This window comes from Diachasma alloeum, unplaced genomic scaffold, assembly GCF_001412515.2.
Source record: "Diachasma alloeum isolate Michigan unplaced genomic scaffold, Dall2.0 Dall_scaffold_00295, whole genome shotgun sequence".
In the NCBI taxonomy this organism is placed as follows: domain Eukaryota; kingdom Metazoa; phylum Arthropoda; class Insecta; order Hymenoptera; family Braconidae; genus Diachasma; species Diachasma alloeum.
Window position 1 is genome coordinate 484,822 of NW_021680434.1, and position 22,179 is coordinate 507,000.

Here is a 22,179-nt window from a genome sequence, read left to right on the forward strand (position 1 = left end):
AATTGCACCAGGAGGTGTTTATTGATATTAACTTTCACAAAAAAATTATTTCATATTTTAATTTTGGAAATGGATCCGTGACCATACTACTTTAAGGGGTCTCCTCAGTAGGGCAAAACGGGGATAGGCGCGCGGGTGAGTGGAGCGTAAAATGGTTAAGTTAGTGAGGTTATTTTCGAGAGAGACGAAACATCAAACAAAGCGTGCGTTGGATAGTGACAGACATCACGCCAATTACGTTTATCGTTAATTTATTCAACAAATTACTGGCAAAACTCGATGAGACTTCATTCCCTTATTTTTGAGAGTTTAATATAAATTAATATAGCTTCCTTTGTTGGCTAACACATTGTCAACAGGGTGAGGGGTAAAGGACAAAATTTCGTTCCTAAAGCCCATGTATAAGCAGAAATTCGAATGATTAATTGAAAACGAATGAAACGATAAAACTACTCAGTTTTTTTACAATTTTCCTTTTACCATTTTTGATTATTATATTACATATTCAATTCGCTAGCACATTGTCGTTTTGTGGCGAAAATTATTGAGGAGACCCCTTAAGTATCATCATCGCCTCAACCTAGAAAACAAAAATGGGGAGAAAACCGCGCTAGTCCCATCCCTGTCCGAAGCCCCCTGCGATTGGCGGTACCGCAGCCAACGAGAGTTCGCCTGAGTGTCAGCCATTGCAAGCAGAGTCTCTCTACCTCTGGGTGACTCTCAGCACCAGGCCAGTGTGTGTTTTGCGGGGAAGTGTTGTGCGGGGCCAAAGTGGGATAATTTCCTTTCAGTTAAATTATCCATTCGTTTTAATTTTCCATTAATTAGTGATACAAAATCATCATAATTGCCGTCATATAATCAACGACAATGTATCCCGTAGGCCAGCGTAAGTCTCATTGCACCTTAAAACCACTGAAGTGGTGCATGCGAGGGCGATGGATTGAATTTTTACGTTGAGAATAAAAACACAATGAATTGGAAACACTCGCGGGGTGTTGGGGAGGGGAATGGAGTAGATGGTTGCCACTGGGCTCGTCTAGGCGAGTCTAGAATCACGACCAAACGATTTTTTTTCAACAATGTTCGAGCCCTTTGTTCACTGGGCTGCATCTGCCCTCGTTTTCCCACTCATTTTTGACCATTTTTCCGAACAACTTTGCATTTCACTGCGTCGCGCAGGGAAAATGAAAATGGATGAATGAAATAGGGCGAACACGGGGGAGTTGGTGAATTCTGGGGAGAATGACCCTCGATGAACCCTGTGCATGCTCAACAGGCGGAGACTACTCTGTTGATCGGATTTTCCGTCGATTACCTATTCAAATTTGGTCTGAGGGGTGTTCGCTTTTTGGTGGACGTGACGAATGGAGCGAGTGGGAATTCCGGAGGTTCTGGGGCTCTCGGATTTTGGAATTATTATTTATCTGGGAACACGCGGGTGCGCGGGGAGGGGAGGGCGATGTGTGAGTAATAGTCATCATGGGAAATTATGGACAGCGTGGCTGACGGTGAGACACGTGAATCGATGGGATTCTTACGGGAATTTTGGGGGTTTTGGATTTTTGGAGATGGGGCGAGGTGGGGGATTTTTGTTTTGGTTGAGGTGTTTGGTTTATTTTGGGTGACAGATGAGGGGATTAGGTGATTGGTGGGGGAGGGGGTTAATGAGGATGATAATAGGGTTGAAGGGTTATTTTTAGTTTCAGGAGAAATGCACTGAAATTTTTTTGCTAAATTTCTGACAATTTTTTTGAGGAATGACAGCTCTGCTGGAATTGCAAGGATTTTTGTCATTCACAAAATTCACAATTTGATGAATTTGATTGATTGAAACGTTGATAAAAATTGATAAACATTGATAGAAATTGTAAGTTTTAGTTCGGTTATTGCATGAAAGTTGAGAGAATTGAGAAAATTTGGATGAGAACATTATTAAATGTTGAATTCATTGAAAATTCAGGTCGATTTGGTACGAAATATTGAGTTTTTGATCGGAAATTCAAGTAAAAAGCGGAGCTGTCCTCTCCCTACTGTTCAAAATTTTGGAATTCCATTGAATTTGCAATGAAATTTGAAGTTTATTGCAGGTAATAGTCATCATGGGAAATTATGGACAGCGTGTCTGATGGTGAAACACGTGAATCGATAGGAGTCTTATGGGAATTTTGGGGGTTTTGGATTTTTGAAGGTGGGGCGAGGTGGGGGGTTTTTGTTTTGGTTGAGGTGTTTGGTTTATTTTGGGTGACAGATGAGGGGATTAGGTGATTGGTGGGGGAGGGGGTTAATGAGGATGATAATAGGGTTGAAGGGTTATTTTTAGTTTCAGGAGAAATGCACTGAAATTTTTTTGCTAAATTTCTGACAATTTTTTTGAGGAATGACAGCTCTGCTGGAATTGCAAGGATTTTTGTCATTCACAAAATTCACAATTTGATGAATTTGATTGATTGAAACGTTGATAAAAATTGATAAACATTGATAGAAATTGTAAGTTTTAGTTCGGTTATTGCATGAAAGTTGAGAGAATTGAGAAAATTTGGATGAGAACATTATTAAATGTTGAATTCATCGAAAATTCAAGTCGATTTGGTACGAAATATTGAGTTTTTGATCGGAAATTCAAGTAAAAAGCGGAGTTGTCCTCTCCCTACTGTTAAAAATTTTGGGATTCCATTGAATTCGCAATGAAATTTGAAATTTATTGCAGGTAATGTAAATGCACTGAATTTTTTTTGCTAAATTTCTAATAATTTTTTGGGGATTTTCAAGGAGCGACCGTTCTGCTGCAATTGCAAGGATTTTTGTCATTGAAAATTCACAATTTTATGAAAAAAATGATAGAATATTGTAAATTTTAGTTTAGTTATTCCATGAAAGTTAACAGAATTAAAAAATTTTCGATGAATATTTTCTTAAATCTTTAATTCATTGAAAATTCAGGTCAATTTGATACGAAATATTTAGTTTTTGAGTGAAAATTCAAGTAACAAATGGAGTCATCTTCTTCCTACTGTTCAGAGCTTTGGAATTCCGTTGCATTTGCATTAAAATAAGACATTTATTGCAACTAATAGTCATTTTTAATTGACAGATAGGGGGACTAGGTAATGGATAGAGGTTTAATGAGGGTGTGATAATGGGGTTGAAGAGTTATTTTTAGGCCTTTCGTTGGGTGGAGGACGTAAATTTCTGATAATTTTTTTGGAAATTTTTGGCGAATGACAGTTCTGCTGGAATTTCAAGGAATTCCGTCACTGAAAATTCCCAAAAAAACTGTTAATTTCAGTTTAGTTATTCCCAAAAACTTAACAGAATTAAGCAAATTTAGATGAATATATTCTGGAATCGTTAATTCATTGAAAATTCAGGTCAGTTTGGTATGATCTCTCCTACATAATTCACCAATTATCAGAATCCTCTTTTATTACCTCAAATAAACCAAAAAAATTCGTCCCTTCCAATGAATTCATTTTTCCCCGGAACGTTCAGATTTACATAAAAAACTCTCAAGATTATCTCCCTCTCCCCCCCGCCCCCCTCTTATAATTCCATTTGTCTGACCCCATTAACAATTATATAAATAAAAAATCTATTATTTTAGCTCCCCCACCGGGGCCCACAACAAGTACAGCGGTGGGTGCAGCGAGTGCAGCAGGAAGCAGTGTCGTTGCCTCCGGCGCCCTGGGAGTAGTTCCTGCGCAGACACACACGCCGCCTCAGCCTCCAGAACTGCCAGGTAGCTCAATAATAAACAAAAAAACAAAAACAAATAAAACAAAACGTAAAAATAAACATGCACACGAGAAGAGTTTCTATTTTTCAGAAAAAATATGACTCAGTAAATGTGAATTGAATATGAATTAAATTAAATGGCTGAACTTTAAGGATATTCAAGTATCTTTTACAGTTTGGTAGAGACTACGCTACAGATTCGACCATTAAATTGCCATTCAATCATAGTAATAAGAATAATTTTATTTCGATGTATGGCTCTCCATTCAATCATTTAATTTGTCAATTGAATTGCGTAAGAATTTTTTTTTCTAAATAATGAATTTTCAGTATTATTCAAATTAAATTTTGCACAGAATTATCTTTTTTTAACATTCGTTGTTTATAAATAAATATTTGAAATTGTTTAAACTTTCGGAAATTTTATGTCTTTAGCATGAAATCGAATTCTAGTAAAATTCTGAACATGAATGAATTTGTTACGAACAAATGATTTTTAAGGTGGAAAATGTATTGTTTATAAATTATAAAAAATACTCGTAATTTTGGAAAATGGCAATTTTTAAAATATTTCATCAATCTTCTTCCAAAAGTAAACATTCTAATGTTTTTCAGATTAAAAAAATGTTTTTTAACAGAGCTGCAATGTTTAAATACTGAAATTACTATAAAATATCCGGAAATTTCGCGTCAAATGGGTTTCAAATGGAAGCCATTTTATTCCACTAGAAAAGTAGAAAAACATTTCATTGGAGAAAAAATAGTCGATATCGTTAATTAATCAGTTTCTTACTCTGAGTACGATGCCTTCTAGAACCACGAGTTTCATAAATGCCGTATCCTTTTTCTGGAAACTAGAAATCTTTTTTCTCTGTGCACTACTGAATACCAATGATACTAATTATTATTAATGACTAACAATTGTTACAGTGTTCTCATGTCCTCGAAGGCCAAACATTGGGCGCGAGGGTCGGGCGATTGGCTTGAGAGCGAATCACTTTCAAATAACAATGCCACGTGGCTATGTACACCATTATGACATTAACATACAGCCAGACAAGTGTCCACGTAAAGTCAATCGCGAGATCATCGAGACAATGGTACACGCTTACAGTAAAATATTTGGAACTCTCAAGCCTGTGTTCGATGGCAGAAATAATTTGTACACAAGAGATCCATTGCCAATTGGTAATGATAAGTTAGAATTAGAGGTGAGTAAGTTTGTTCTTTCATCTCGTAACGATTGACATTTTTTGTTAAAACTTCATTAACGAGATTAATTCATAATTTTGTTAATGCCGAGATTTTACTCGATTTTTTAAAGTCATCCCTGAATTAAATGAATGAAACTCGTGAAATGATTGGTTTTAGAGCTGAATATTAGGAGATCTGTTTTTGTAGATAATTTATGAACTTTTCTCACTCGTTAAGGCGAAGAACTCATAATTGAAAAAAGCTCTTTCCTTCAATTTATTCAATTAAATCATTGAATTTGGAAATTGAGTAACGAGTTGTTCCATGAGGAGATATCGACAGACATTTGTTGAGACTGAAGAAAATTCTCTCCTGGAAATGCCTTCTGACATTTTTCATTGAAACTCATCAGAAAGATAATTTAGAAATCAATGGACTGAATTTTATAAATCACTACAGATTGAATAGAGTATTATGTTCAAACTGTCAATTCTTTCTTATCTACAATTTTATTACAATTATTTTTGTAATGGGTTTTTTCAGGACAAAAAAATGTCTCTTAAAAAATGTATAATTAAGTAAAAAGAAAGAGCAAGAGTTTGAATTTCATGATCATCTTTACAACGAGAAAATGTCCCCAGCCATTTTTTCTCCCATGAAATTCTCTTTAAAAAATCCTCATTCAATAATTCCTCATTACAACAGTTCAGCAATTACCAAAATTCCCATGCATCATCTCACCAAAAAGAAGAGAATCCATCTCTTCAATTGAATTCCTCCAACAAATCAATCTCCACTACAAAATTATCTTCTCAACAGGTAATACTGCCTGGTGAGGGTAAAGACAGAGTGTTTCGTGTGGCAATAAAATGGCTGGCGCAAGTCTCCCTGTACGCCCTGGAGGAAGCCCTGGAGGGACGAACCCGACAGATTCCTTACGACGCAATCCTAGCACTGGACGTTGTCATGAGACATTTGCCCTCAATGACGTACACCCCAGTTGGCAGATCCTTCTTCAGCACTCCAGACGGTTACTACCATCCCCTGGGTGGTGGCAGAGAGGTTTGGTTTGGTTTTCATCAGTCTGTTCGGCCCTCCCAATGGAAAATGATGCTCAACATCGATGTCTCAGCAACAGCATTCTACAAAGCCCAACCAGTTATTGAATTCATGTGTGAAGTACTCGACATTCGAGACGTCAATGAGCAGAGAAAACCACTGACAGACTCGCAGAGAGTGAAATTTACCAAAGAAATCAAGGGCCTGAAGATCGAGATCACTCACTGTGGCACCATGAGACGAAAATATCGTGTTTGCAATGTTACGAGAAAACCAGCCCAGATGCAGTCATTTCCACTGCAATTGGAGAATGGCCAGACTGTTGAGTGCACTGTTGCCAAGTACTTTTTAGATAAATACAAAATGAAATTACGTTATCCTCATCTACCGTGCCTTCAAGTTGGTCAGGAGCATAAGCACACTTATCTGCCACTAGAGGTGTGCAATATTGTTGCAGGTCAGCGTTGTATCAAAAAATTGACTGATATGCAGACATCGACGATGATCAAGGCAACAGCGAGATCAGCTCCAGATCGAGAGAGAGAAATTAACAATTTAGTGAGAAGAGCTGATTTCAATAATGACTCGTACGTCCAAGAATTTGGATTGACAATATCCAACAGTATGATGGAGGTGCGTGGAAGAGTACTGCCACCACCCAAATTGCAGTACGGGGGGAGAGTGAGTTCCCTGAGTGGACAGACAAAACAGCAGGCACTGCCCAATCAAGGGGTTTGGGATATGCGTGGAAAGCAATTTTACACTGGAGTGGAAATTCGAGTGTGGGCTATTGCCTGTTTTGCACCTCAGAGGACTGTCAGGGAGGATGCGCTGAGAACATTCACTTCACAGCTGCAGAAGATCAGCAATGATGCTGGAATGCCCATAATTGGACAGCCATGCTTCTGCAAGTACGCAACTGGACCTGATCAGGTTGAGCCCATGTTTCGGTATTTGAAGTCCACTTTCCAGGCTCTGCAGCTTGTCTGCGTGGTTTTACCTGGAAAGACACCAGTTTACGCTGAAGTGAAACGAGTGGGTGACACCCTCCTGGGCATGGCGACTCAGTGTGTCCAAGCGAAGAACGTCAACAAGACGTCTCCCCAGACCCTCTCGAATCTCTGTCTGAAGATAAACGTCAAGCTCGGTGGAATAAACAGTATCCTAGTGCCAAGTATAAGGCCCAAAGTCTTCAACGAACCAGTGATATTCCTCGGCGCTGACGTGACCCATCCACCAGCTGGTGACAACAAAAAGCCGAGCATAGCAGCTGTTGTTGGTAGTGTCGATGCTCATCCATCTCGTTATGCTGCCACTGTTCGAGTGCAGCAGCACAGGCAGGAGATCATTCAGGAGTTGAGTTCAATGGTCAGAGAATTGTTGATCATGTTCTACAAGAGCACGGGGGGATACAAGCCCCACAGGATCATTCTTTATCGCGATGGGGTCTCGGAGGGACAGTTCCTTCATGTTCTTCAGCATGAACTCACCGCCATTCGAGAGGCTTGCATCAAACTCGAGGCTGATTACAAACCTGGTATCACGTTTATTGTCGTTCAGAAGAGGCATCACACGAGACTATTCTGCGCTGATAAGAAGGAGCAGAGTGGAAAGAGTGGAAATATACCTGCTGGCACAACTGTCGATGTCTGCATTACACATCCCACTGAGTTTGATTTCTATCTGTGCAGTCATCAGGGTATTCAGGTGCGTTCAGGGGACATTTCGCTTGTTTAAGGCCCAGCTCTATGCTGAGAGAAAAACAAAAGTTCTCAAGGAAGTTTTACTTGCCCCAAGAAAATAGTTTTTGAAAATTATCATAAAAGGATTTTTTTGTGCCAAACATGCGGAGAGTGCGCTGGAATGAAAAATTTTTCGTCGCAAAAATAGATTTAGTAGTTCAAAGAAAATTGCATTCTCTGTACACGCAAGAAATGTCATTTCTAGCACCACTCCTTCGTTATTCGATACTCCCATACGTATTTTGCTCCCGAAAAATCTTTGTTTTATGCGAAACAAGGGATGGTAGTTTTTCGTTTCGGCTGTGTAATAATCACAGACAAGAAATGAACACTTAAATGAAACAATAATAATGATATGATAGCAATCTTGTAGCTTATGGATAAAATATTTGTTGATAAATTTTCCTCTGTATGAGATATTTTCATCCTGAAAAGGCACCGTCTCAATTTTCAACTAGCGATTTTATTGGCCCAAACAAAACTTGTTTGACAACGTGTTTGTTTTTCTCTCCGTGCATTAGCCGCCGAGCGTTATCTAGATTGCCTTTTTTGTTCGATTTTTATTTCGAAATTTATGAATTTTGCTCAGGAAGATGAGAATTACTCAACTTACTTGAATTTTCAGTGAAAATATAAATATTAGTAGCATATTATACTGAGTCTTCGATTACTAGAAAATTCATGAATATATTCAGTAGAATTTCCCTGATTTCTATCAATTTTCATGAAATAATTTCATTGAAAATTACAGTTTCTATTGATTTTTTCCTAAAATTATGAATTTTCTATTAAAAAATTTCATGAAATTTCAATAGAACTACTATGTGATGAAAAATTCCAATAAGTTTATCGAAAATTTCAATCACAATATTGAATAGACATTCTTAGGAAGAATTTAATTCGATTTAATTTAATTTTGAGATAATTTACTTTAAGGTAATTGAAGAAATAAACAGATGGAAGAAATTTATGTTCAATTTTTATCATTCTATCATTATAGGGAACGTCGAGACCATCTCACTATCACGTACTGTGGGACGACAATCACTTCGAGAGCGACGAACTCCAGTGTTTGACTTATCAACTTTGCCACACGTACGTCAGATGTACCAGATCAGTTAGTATACCAGCTCCAGCTTATTACGCTCATCTCGTTGCATTCCGGGCGAGGTATCATTTAGTCGAGAAGGAACATGACAGGTAAATAATCTCTAATCTATTCAATTGAATGACCTGAAAGAATTGATAACAGTTAATTCATTTTAAAAACAGGACAAAAGTTGAAATATTGTAGTAAACTTTTTCACCCTTAAAGATCGATCATATGTGTATGAAAACGAAGAATTAGTCCAAAAACACCAATTGTTTACTCGTTTGCCTTCCAGGCGCTTAAAATGGAAAAAACAGTCTAATGTACTCAATTTCTGAAGTTTTTTTTTTTTTTTTTTTTTTTTTTTTTTTTTTTTTTTTTTTTTTTTTTTTTTTTTTTTTTTTTTTTTTTTTTTTTTTTTTTTTTTTTTTTTTTTTTTTTTTTTTTTTTTTTTTTTTTTTTTTTTTTTTTTTTTTTTTTTTTTTTTTTTTTTTTTTTTTTTTTTTTTTTTTTTTTTTTTTTTTTTTTTTTTTTTTTTTTTTTTTTTTTTTTTTTTTTTTTTTTTTTTTTTTTTTTTTTTTTTTTTTTTTTTTTTTTTTTTTTTTTTTTTTTTTTTTTTTTTTTTTTTTTTTTTTTTTTTTTTTTTTTTTTTTTTTTTTTTTTTTTTTTTTTTTTTTTTTTTTTTTTTTTTTTTTTTTTTTTTTTTTTTTTTTTTTTTTTTTTTTTTTTTTTTTTTTTTTTTTTTTTTTTTTTTTTTTTTTTTTTTTTTTTTTTTTTTTTTTTTTTTTTTTTTTTTTTTTTTTTTTTTTTTTTTTTTTTTTTTTTTTTTTTTTTTTTTTTTTTTTTTTTTTTTTTTTTTTTTTTTTTTTTTTTTTTTTTTTTTTTTTTTTTTTTTTTTTTTTTTTTTTTTTTTTTTTTTTTTTTTTTTTTTTTTTCAAATGAAAAACGTGCCATATTCATGCGAAACAACCAGATATGTGGAAAGAAAATTTCGTTTATTTTTCTAATAAATAGTGTGATTTTTGAAAATTCAAACAAAAACCAAATTGTCGACTTGAAGGTCGATTTCGAAAAAAATAATTTGTAATTATTCTATACATTCTTTGACAAACTTTGAAGCAAAAAAAATTCTCAGTACAATAAACAATTTATTTTTTTGCATCAATTCTTCATTTTTATACACATTCAATCCATCTTCAACGTTTTAAATTTATTTTTCCTCGTTACACTCAACCACTTACGTAGAGTTTGGATATACTACTTCAAATCGTAATAATTCTAAGGATAATTTCCAAAACATCTCAAAAGACCGTAGCTGTAGCAAAAAAGAAACCTTTTTTTTCATCCCCAAAATTTCTAAATCCATTTTCATCGAGCAATAGCTGATAATTACAATTTTTTCGTTTCAGTGGTGAAGGAAGTCACCAATCAGGCTGCAGTGAGGACAGAACGCCGGGTGCAATGGCCCGTGCAATAACTGTACACGCCGATACAAAGCGAGTAATGTACTTTGCGTAATTCCATTCACCAGACATTTGACATTTGAACATTTTTCAAAAAGGGTGTGAAAGAGTGTTTTTAAAAACAAAGCCAATGTGTCAAAGAATAATGAATTTAACAGTGCACAGTGCCGAAGCCCTCAGCCCATTGCGCATAACCAAAACAATTAATTAAAAAAAAGAAACAAAGAAAGAATTATTACGTCATATCTCGAGGAGGAGGAGGGGTGAGAATAATGCTGAATGAAAAATGTCTAGAACTCTCGTTAGATTTATAATTGGACAATCTTCTTCGGTGGCCAATTTTTTTATTTATCATTTTTACCAGCTGTTCTGGAGAAAAAAATTGATAAAGACTCTGCCGCATTTAAAATGTGGTACAATTTTATAGAAAAATTGATCCAAAAACCGTCAAGAAGGTGCTTATAGTTAATCATGTTTTTAGATTTAGATTTAAGAATATTTTTCTGAGGGACGACAAGAACACAATTAGCTCTGGTTAACGCTGATCTCGACCAATTATCTTCCTTAAAAATAATATTCATGAATTGAAAAATTTTAAAACCCTGAACATTGGTTGCTTCGTGGATGATGAAAAAGATTGAATGATTACGCTTATTTTCTGCCTTGTTTATTAATTATAATAATTTTCTTTCCATCTTCAGGATCTCAATGAATTCGATGTTGAGATTGTCATTACCAAAATATTATTTAACATGAATTTATGATGTATATAGGGGAATTTTCATTTGCACGATTTATCAAAAAAAATGATGAAGCATTAAAAGTTTAAGATTAAAGTCGATAGTTGATGGGTTATGCTGAAAAATTGGCCACCAAGTTGCGAGTTCAGTGACGTGGCTTTTGGTAAAATACAAGAGAAATAAATCATTTATAAATTCACCATCAAAACAGATAATTTAACTTTGAATAGTTCCGGTTCTGTTTTGATGTTGCTAAATATGTTTTATACAAATGGAGTAATTGAAAATTGTATTCGTCAGTCCGAATCTAATGTCAAACGTTTAAAATAAAACCCAGGCTTTAAATAATCGTCCAAGGAGTTGTCCCACAGTTGAAAAAAAAATCACTTCTCATTTAGGATTTCTCAGAACAGGATTTTTTTTATCAGTAAATTATTTCACTTTACTTGATACTTTGGGGATGGTGTTCTTGGACGAAACTTTGGAAAGCGAATTACGCTTAGTTGGGATTGAGGAGAGAATTTTGACGCTTAATAGAGACAACACTTTGTAGTGATGGGGAAAAAAGAGAAAATAATGCGGAAGTGTTGAGTTTTTATTCGAAATGGAATTACGATGGATTGCGCTATTGCATTAGGAACTTAAGTTTTCTGTAGAATTTAGGGTTATTATTGTCACATTGCTTTATGTGAGTGGGTTGAGAACCTGATAAAAAGAATAAATTTAATTGAATGCCCTGGAGTGAAGTGGGAAAACGTAACGGAAGGAGTGGATTTTTTATGTTACATTATCCTGATAACGAGGGGTTTTAGAAAAAAATGTCATAAGACATTTTTGTCGGAAATTTTATGCTCTTAAAAACATGTCTGAAGACATTTTATCGTAAATTCACTCGTTACTCGAATAATTACCTGTTTAACAAAAGTGAAAACTCATTTTTCATCGCAGAAATAATTGATTTTCTGTTAATTAATGCATTTATCTCGGTAACGAGTGATTATGGGGGGAAATGTGAGGAGACATTTCTTGTAGGAAATTTTATTCGCTACAAAAAAGTTCTAGAGACATTTTCCCCTAGAACCGCTCGTTACTGAGAGAAACCCATTTTAGTAATCTCGAAAGACTTGAAATTTCTTCTGTTACGTTTTACTACTTGAATGCTTAATCACTAGAGATTTTAATTATCTCAAATTTAAGTGAATTCTTTGATAACTCTCTTCGGGACGTATTTATCAAGACAAAAATGTATAATTCTTCAGTGGCATTAGATCTGGGCCGACGTGAGTCCCGGATTAATGAAAGAAAATGCCCAATCAATGCAACAAATTTATCTACTAATTGTCGAAATAATTAAATACATGAAATCGTAAGAGGATGTATGATAATCGTAGGTAAAACTCAGAGAAAAAAAATTCGTAAAACAGCAAAAAAAAATTATGCCCGAATCGGTGAGGGGCGGATTAACAATGATTTAAGTACGAATCGAATTCTCTAGGTTTAGTTAACTAAAACACCATCACACCAATTATTAAAGATGGGAGAAAATATTTTAAAAAGTGAGAATTGGCGGATTTCAGTAATGGGCAACTAGACATTAGCATCAGAATTCACTGGTTAGTTAGTTGAATGGTTGATTAATTCATTAATTTTCACTGTTTGGCTGTCGCACACGTTTTAATGCCAATTATTTCTTCCATTGAATTTTCTTTGTTTTTGCTGTCTTTTGGAATCTTTAATACATAAGTGGAGAGATGAAGAGGGAATAACAATCACCCCAAACTGATTGAATTATTATTGAAAACAAAACACTTCGTTTTTCATTATTTAGGTAATTATCTTAATAATGAGTCATTTCAGATAAAAATTGAGAGATTTTATTCAGAAATTTTTTATCTAAAGGAAATTTTTTCTGACATTTTTCTCTAATTTCCTTTGGTTTCAAGATATTTGCAATAATCTGTAAAAAAAAATTAACATTTATTCCATTTGAGGAAGATTCTAAAGAAATTTTTCTGCAAATCTTTCTGGAAGCATCAGGTTTAGTGAAAAATGTGAAAAGATTTTTTTTGTGGGCAATTTCATGCTCTTGAAAAAAGTTTTCTTACATTTTTCTCTAAATTCCTTCGGTTTCAAGATATTTGTAATAATCTATAATAGAAAAATTGACATTTATTCCAATTGAACAAGATCCTAGAGAATTTTTTTAATATTTTTTATTTGAGCACAAAAACCTGTTGGTTTACACAGCTTAGAAATATAAACAAAGAAAAATATTTAAAAAAATAAAAAATAAAAAAAAATTTTTTTTTTTTTGCTAATTTTTCTCGAAGCATCAGGTTTAGCGGAAAATGTGAGAAGACATTTTTTCTACGAAATTTCATGCTCTTCAAGAAAGCTCTTTTGTAATTTTCTCCTAAATCCACTCATTCTCGAGTTCAACTTCTGCTAATGAAATACAGTTCCCCTCTTTTCTACTGAAACACAATTCAGGATTTTTTAAATTTTATTTGAGGGTAAAACGATCCTTGAGAATTTTTACTCACGAATGAACAAATACTCATTCTGTTCTCGTTAACTTAGCCCCAGTCTCCCAACTTCATTCTTTTTCATTCCAAAATCCAGTATTATGAAAAAGAATCTTCAATCAGTGGGAAACCCCGCGTGCATTAAGGATTCCAACCGCTCCAGACAAGCCTCCAATAATCGTTTTATAAAACCAAAAAAAAAAAGAAAAAAAACACAACTAAACTAACAGTCACGGAAAGTATCTCACAAAAAGGACCTTGATTATCGATAATATTTATTCTAGTTTTTAGAAATGAATGAGAAGAAAAAACAAAATAATGTTAAAGTAAGGCTTAAGAGGTAATGAAAAAAGAAGAGCAAACAAAAATTAATATTTTAACAACTCTCCAACCACTTATGACAGTCATATGGGAATACGTTGTAGAACCTCTAGGATAATATCGTTAGGTAGAATTAAGGGTCTAGCGTCTTCAACCTAGGTACAAAATGCATAAAGACGAGTGAATCCATTCAAATAATCTGATGAAGACGCAGGGACAAGTGTTGATTAGCATTCAATCCACTAATTAGCAGTCAAGCTCGATCTAGATTAAATGAAGAGGAAAGAAATTTTATTAATCATTGTTGTTGACATGAGAATGAAACAAAGGGGTACCAAAATGTGTCAAGTGTCCACTGATCTTGATGACAAGATAATTAATGAGTAATTATGATTAATGAGTGATGGCCAACAAGCACAGTTGATTAGTGTATGGAAAGAGAATTAATAAAGCATGAGGTGTTGATGATTTAATTTTAATGAGGCCATACAGATCTATTTCCTAGGTATTTAAGGGATTAAGACGTAATTAAGACGTAATCCACCGGAATCTGAGGCGCATTTAATGGGAAATATTCAATTTTTTCGGGGGTGAAGACATCAGTGTGATGTTTGTGACAGGTTTCATTTGTAAATAGAGTACTAGGAGTTTTGTTAAGGACAAGAGAACAACTTTTTCCAGTAGTTTATACTTTTTATTATTTAATTATTCAGTTGTAAAGGGTAAAACGAAAAGTCCATTTCCCAAGGGTTTCATATTTTTGGAAATATCTCTGGATCGAGGGGAGATGGGATATATTGTGTGAAGACACTTTTTGAGGAGAATTTTATGTACTACAAAAAAGATATGAGCGAAAATTTTTGTCTCTCTCTTGGATCCTGAGATATTCACGAAAAAGTGATCCTAGATTTGATTTTAATTCGCTTTATCGATTTGCTAGTGAATTGGGGGCTGACAACACGCGGCAAAAGAGTGGAGAAATAACACGAGAATAACGAAAAGAGATGCCAATTGTAACTATTGTTTCCTCTACTTTTGTCATGATTACAGTTTATTTTTAAACGACACATTCAACGCATGTCTTTTATCGAAAAGTTTGGGGGAAAATATTAGATTCTAGGAATTAAAAACATTTCTGCACTGTGATTAACCCAGCAATGATCTTCTCAAATACAAAAACAGCAGCTTTTTATGTAGATATTCAGTGAAATGGAAATATAGTGAGTGTCAAGGTTCATGTGACTAATTTTTTCAGTTGTGAAATGGTGGAATTTTGGGATTATCTCGGCAATGAATGGATCCAGGGGAAAATGTCAAAATACATATTTTTTGAGGAATTTCATAAGCTACAAAAAACGCATCTTAACATTTTCCTTCAAATCTCTTAGTTTTTAAGATATTTGCAATTGTTTGAAGCAGAAAATTCATCATTCATTCAAATTCAGACAGATTTCATTTAGCTTCTTTCGGTGATATCTCCGAAACTGTCAGATTTAGAAAAAATAGCACATTACATTTTTTGTAGGGGAGAAAATTCTCTAAAGAAAATGTCTTTTGACATTTTTTCCTACACCCACTTGTAACCGAGATAATTCAATAATTGAAGAGTTATGATGCATTTCACTATTCACTATTGAACTAAATCCAATTCAATTAATTTACTTACAGTTGATTATCGTTATTAATGATCTTTATCATGTAATGATGTGGTAATTATCGAATGAAAATAACAAAACCCGATGACACAATGAATGATACAGTGTGAATTGCCCAGCGTTAACGAAAGTCGAATAAAAATCCATAAATCCCGTGTCTGCAATTAATCTAAGACAAATAATTTATATTTATATATAAATAATATTATATCTAGATTGTAATGGAAGTTGAATTATTGTACGGCAATTATGCACTTGCGGCAATTCGCGTAATAATTGTAATGGTTTTTCTTTCATTTTTTTCTAATGAATCTAAGGAAATTATTCATTCGAATAGAATTTTTTGTTTGGACAAATTTATTTTCCTTTTATTTTATTTTTTACCTTTTGTTGGTGGAGATGGTTGGGGATTAATTGTTAATTAATTTAAAAGACTATGAGATTCGATATTTAGAAATATCGCAAGTGTAACTCACTGACTTGAAACAACAGCTTTAAATGAAAAAATTCGTGAAATTGGGTTTGAGTGATTTTTAATACTGCAACCGTGAAGAACAATTATTTGGTAAGATTCAGGATTTTTTATTTTGGTTTTAGATGAGGGTCAAATGGTCGTAAGGGTCAGACGACTTTCAAGAACGTGTGAAGTTTTGCATTTTTATTTTCATTTGAATTTATTCATTAGAGACCCAACAGCCTAGGCCATTATAGGGTCAAATCAGGATGCATTCACATTTTAAACAAATGTAGTTTATAGAAAATTCTATTGGATTTCTATTGAACTTCTATTGAAAATTCTACTTGTTTTTCGTGGATTCTGTTAAGATTTCCCCCGTTTTACTGTGTTTTTTTCAATATAAAATGTTAAATGGAAACTGCTGTATAGAAAAATCAGTAGAATTTCATCTTTCTATAAAACTTTTTCTGTTGAGACATTTTCTGTAGGAATTCCTCGACATCAATATTCCATTTTGTTTTCATTCAATTTGTTGTCTTCTTTTCGCGTGAAAAATGGAACAAAAAAATTTTTTTTTACAGAAAATATCTGAGTAGAATGAGTTGTCCGGAAAAATCAAATTTTATTATTTTTTTTTCTATAGAATACTTACCACTGACCATTTCTATTGGAGAAAGATGACCTGATGAAGTCAAAAACTAATAGAAAATATAGGATGCCAAATAGAAATAATTCTGTAGAAAAATCGGTAGACAAATGCAAATTTTTCTATTGATACATTTTCTGTCGGAATTCTTCGACATGAATTTTTCAAGTACTTTTCCATTCAATTTTTCGTATTATTTCATTAGAAAAATCGTTGTTGGGACTGTTGCCGGCTATCGGCGCTGGGGCGATGTTGGCTGCCAACGATGGGGCAATGTTGGCTGCCAATGTTGGGGCAATGTTGGCTGCCAATGTTGGGGAAATATTGGCTGTCAACGTTTGGGCAATGCTGGGGAAATGTTGGCAACCAACCTTGGGCCAATGTTGGGGCAGTGTTGGCTACCGATGTTGGGTCAATGTTGGTTACCAACGTTGGGCCAATGTTGACAACCAACCTTGGGCCGATGTTGGGGAAATTTCGGCTGCAAACATCGGCACAGTGTTGGCTACCAACGTCGGGGAAATGTTGGCAACCAACATTGGCACACGGTCGGCACAACGTTGAATTAAATGAATCATGCAATTCAATTTAAAATAGATCGTCAGAGAAACTCTACTCGGAAGCAAATTGCCAATTTATTAACAAAAATATATATTGACTATACTGTGACGAAAGCAATTTCCCAATTATTTTCCGTTGAAATTGGAGTAGTAAACCCATCAATACGATGAGTAATGGCCCTTGCGATTTGAAATTTCAGTGCAGTCTCCTCTTAAGACCAATTAACCCTTAACCCTTGACGTTTTTAAGGGTCGTTTGACCCTCAACTCCAAACGTCCTTATTATACCGATGAAATTAATGAATATTGATTAAATTAACGATGCGTCAATTCGATATTCGCTCTTGGGAGCTGGACCTGTTCAATTGCACTGATTCGATAATTAAAAAGTGATCAATAAAGAATAATCAACTTTTTGGAATTCTCTCTTTGACGTAATGAAGAAGAAAAATGAAAAATGAGAATAAAATCGTCGATCAGTCACAACTATTCATTTCAATCAATGAAATTTCCAACGGACACGACTGGTCGTTTCAATTAATTAATTAATTAATTAACTTGTCAAATTAATTCAACAGAAAACGTCAATGAATGACAATAATTAGTGGCCCTTTCTTTGACAATAATAAAAGGAAAAACGCGAAAGAAAAGAAATTCCAAAATATGTGAATAAAAAATCAGTGCAGTTCTGTTCAGTTAATTAATTAAGGGGGATAAATTGCTAATTGGTAGCCACGGGGATATTCATGTATCTCGAGAGTGGGCGAACAAGCTGAAAGTCATGAGCTCTGAGGAAACTTTAATGTCTAAACAAATTCGTGGCGATGGTTAAGCAACTCTAAATCAAATTAAACACCAAAAAAATTAATGATTAAAATTAGAAATGATTATAGGGATATCATTAGCGAGGGAGTTCTGATACGGGAGGTGATGATTCATTGAACACCGAGTAGCTGTTAGAAAGGGAATTCAGAAATAACACATTGATAAATGAAGTGGTGGAACGTGACAGAACCGTTGATTTTTCATTGAAATTTTCTTTTGAACGAGTGATTTTTGAAAAAAATGACAAAAAAAAATTTTGTAGAGAACTTCTTCAGTTGTAAAAGAGAATTTTCTGACATTTTTCGACAAACCCAATATTTTTTAAGATATTTGGAAGAGCATCTGTATAGAATCTTTCGAAATTGAAATAAAAGTCAAAAGATAAACACATGTTGGTTTTTCTTTAAAATTTTCTCGTCAACAAGGGATTTTTGAAAAAAATGTTGGAAGACATTTTTTGTGGAGAATTTCCCCAGCTTCGAAAAAAGCTTTTTGACATTTTTCGCTAAACCCAATATTTTTGGAGATATTTGCAAAAGAATTTGTATAGAATGTTTTGAAATCGAAATAAAGTTGCATTTCAGGCCGGGCGCCATTATCTGCCGAATGTTATCTGCTTTTTTTATTCGATTTTTATCTCGAAATTTCAACTCGACGCCCGTCACACAGAGACCCCCGAAAATTATGAATTCGGATTGAAAAAAAGTTTTAAAAAATTCTGAATTTTTTGAGAGAGCGTTTTTAGTTAATATTGAGGAATGAGTTCAATACAGAAGATACGAATAATTCATGATTACCGTAACAAATGGCGGCCGTTGTTTTCTCGGGAAATTTGTTTAGCTAAAAATAGGAAAGAATCGTCGAACGGACGGAAAAGCGGTGGCGCGTTCCAGTTCCTGTCGACCCCGCGAGCGCCAGTGTTGCTACATTCACTGCCGCACTTGGAAGGCGCGCGTAGCGATAAGCGTCAAGGTGGCAACAGCGCGCTCGGTTTCACCCAGCGACGCTGCGCTAACCGTGCGGCGGATGAAAACTGGCGGCCGAGCGCGAGTGATCGAGGGTAAAAAACGCTCTTTCAAAGTGTTCAGAATTTTTTAAACTTTTTTTTTCGATCTCAATTAAAAATTTTTGAATGTCCCTGAGTGACGGGGCATCGAGTTAAAATTTCCAGACAAGAATCGACCAAAAAAATGAATTCAGATAACGTTCGGCCGATAATGAAGCCGAAGGCCTTCAAATAAAAAATGCAACATGATATCGAAATTTCATTTTAGAAAATGTTAAAAGACCTTGTCGTAGACCAGAAAATTCTCCGCAAAAATTACCTCAACATTTTTCGCCTCAAAATTCATTTTCTAACGCTTCACCACTCGCCTCCAAAATCCACCGAAAAAAATAACGAAAAATGCAAAAAAATGTGAAAATTGACAATTAAAAAACTATTAGTGAGAAAGCTATCTGATCGCACGCTGAAAGTACCATAAAACCTAATTGTATGTTTGTTGGAATCTTATTAACGAAAGTGATGAAATTAATCCTAAATGAAAATGTGGAAGTGCCGAGTTTAAGTGTTACTAATTACTTAAGACATGATCGCATTGTTGTGTAAGCAAAGTATGTTGTATCACTGCATAATGTACTCAACATTTCGATCGACAGATCTCCTCGCTCCAGAGAAAATGAACAAACTTGAAGCGAGGAAATGGTCAAAATTTTCTTTCTCAACGTCTTATCAGAGAGACATGTCTCTCCTATCTACGAGTGAGAAAAATAATTAGAGGTGATAATGAGGGTGGAGATGACTCCATCGGATGAACTTAGTGCTTTGAATATCCGAATGAAGGGAATATTCAATTGTCATTGTGCTTTGTAAATAAATAAAACAATGAGACTACAATCGGGAACTTTGGATTCTATTCGTATGATCTTTCAGATTCACAGACACATACTTTGGAATCTAGGAGAGATAGCGAGATTCGTGTGGAGACTTTTTTTTAGAAAATTTTATAAGCTACAAAAATGATTTTATCGTATTTTTTTCTAAACCCATTCGTCTTGGAGATATTTGCATAAAGATGAGTATCAATTATTTAAAGTTGTCTTTAAAACGTCTTGAATAACTCCTCCTGCAGTTGATGGTTGAATGTTCGAGACGAGTAGCCAAGGGATTCACATAGGAGTGATTTTTTTAGAAAGTGACACGTGATAATTAACAAATAATTAATTATAGTGATGATTAACGAACAACTTTTGGCACTGCTGTACATAAAGTGATACATTGATACATATTACTTTGGACTCGAGGGAGAATTTTTCAAAGGTGGAGTGAACCGTTGCTTTAAACGCGGAGTAACTAATCTAATGATTTAATTAATAAAAATTGATGATTTGATCAATTTTCGTTTGAGTTGGAGTTTCATTCTGCGTTCTTTGGTCTAAGGAAAATGACGAAAAATGTGAGATATCGTTGACTCTGAATTTTATTCAATGAATAACAGTTTTTAAAAATCGGTAATAGTAACATAACTATTAAGGTTTATTATAAATGTGTTAGAGTAAATAAATTTGAATAAATGAGACGACTATTGTTTTTTTAATTGATCCTGACGCCGATTGCGGGACTTCAATTTTTGCATTTGGAAAAAAAATTTTATTTCGAAAAATTGCCTTTTGATTTTGTATTTAAACTTTTGACATTTTTCTCTAAACTCATTATTTTAACAATATTCACAAAATGATCTGTATAAAAATGTCCATTCGTTTCAGTAGAGCTAATGAAATTTTAAATTTTCACCGATAATTGGATGAAACTCTCCATTTTTAGCAATCAATTGACATCACATCAACCAAAAAGATGAAGATGATGACGAAGATCAAGAATGAAAGATGAAGATGTGAATTTCAATTGATTTTCATCACTTGAAATTCACATCTTTTCGAAAAGAAATACACATGCACATGAAAGTGAATAAAAACCACGAAAGTGTTTAACGGTTTTTCAGGAAGTGAATATAACACAATATAGTATATTTCGTCACTAGGCCGAAAGAAACTTTTCTGGCGAATATGAGTTTGCAGCCCGAGCCTTCGGCTACGACTCGGCCGCCTTCGGCGGCCTCGTCTCCGACTCACGTGCCTCGTGCGCCTGTACTCCACCAGCGTTGAATTCAGCACTTCTCCGCCTTAGCACGTAATATACTATTATTCCACAACCACGAGTTCTTATTTCACGACCCGCACTAAACCGCCACATTTTCTGTCAGTGTAGGTCTATTATTTCGGCCATGACGTCACAAAGTGGCAGAAGTAATGCTGGGTAGCCAGCATTACTTCTACGTTCATCCTTACCTCAGATAAACTTCTTTGATGCAGCAAGAAAACGTCGGCGCTCCGTTCATAATCAACAACAGGGTCGTTGGGCTTTACTTGGGAAAGTCAAAATCCGATAGGAGCATTTTCGCAGACGTAAACAGCTATTTTAACTGGATTATGGATATCACCGGCGTCCCGAAGGAATACATCTAATCAGAGGGGAGTAGAGTGCGAATTATGGAATGGGAGAATAAAGAAGGGTCCACTGTACTGTAAAAGAAGCTTCAGAAATTATTCAAAATGAAGCATATAATTTAAATTTAATATGTTCAGACTCTTTGAGTTTAATTCTTCAATTGAGGGGGAGAAATATAGAGAAATTTTTGAAATTAAGAATAATTGAAATAGGGTTTTTTTCTTTGATCCTTGAATTTTTCCTTACGCAACATATTCTGTTTCTTTTCCCATATTCCTTCAGGGTGTCAAGTGAATTTGAAAAAAGATTCAAAAAAATTTTTTCTTTCCCTCCATCATTGGAGAAATATGTATTTATCTATCCGACGAAATTTCAAACCCGCAACCGGAACTAGACATCGAGAAAATAAATGCGGAAAATCCTCTATTTCGCGTGACGAACCTCGAGAAAGCATGGGATCAAATGGGTACGGCGGGTTGAAATATCTCTCTTATTCACCCCGGTACCCCATTGATTTTGTCGCCATCACATTGAACACATCATTCCCCATATCTTCAAATTTTTTCAAATTTTTCTTGAGTTCCTAGGGGGTTGAAACGTTCAATTTAATCAAAACTCCATAAGAGGCCGTGTATAAGACTGATTTTGTTTATTTAATT

The 22,179-nt window shown here is 34.3% G+C and overlaps 1 protein-coding gene across 3 annotated transcripts in view; it reads left to right on the forward strand.

The window, feature by feature from the left end:
- Positions 1-21,679, forward strand: part of LOC107039275 (protein argonaute-2) — a 33,869-nt gene extending 12,190 nt beyond the window's left edge. Inside the window, exons 1-7 of one of the 3 annotated variants that reach the window (XM_015258802.1) lie at positions 733-889; positions 3,605-3,739; positions 4,666-4,946; positions 5,749-7,695; positions 8,731-8,930; positions 10,230-10,320; positions 21,054-21,679. In XM_015258802.1, coding sequence (XP_015114288.1) covers positions 871-889; positions 3,605-3,739; positions 4,666-4,946; positions 5,749-7,695; positions 8,731-8,930; positions 10,230-10,320; positions 21,054-21,206 — 2,826 coding nt within the window. In that variant the 5' untranslated portion in view covers positions 733-870 and the 3' untranslated portion in view covers positions 21,207-21,679. Of the gene's footprint in view, positions 1-732; positions 890-3,604; positions 3,740-4,665; positions 4,947-5,748; positions 7,696-8,730; positions 8,931-10,229; positions 11,373-21,053 lie in introns of those variants that run through there. The other 2 variants (XM_015258801.1, XM_015258803.1) reach the window with 2 other exon arrangements.
- Positions 21,680-22,179: the final 500 nt, after the last annotated feature.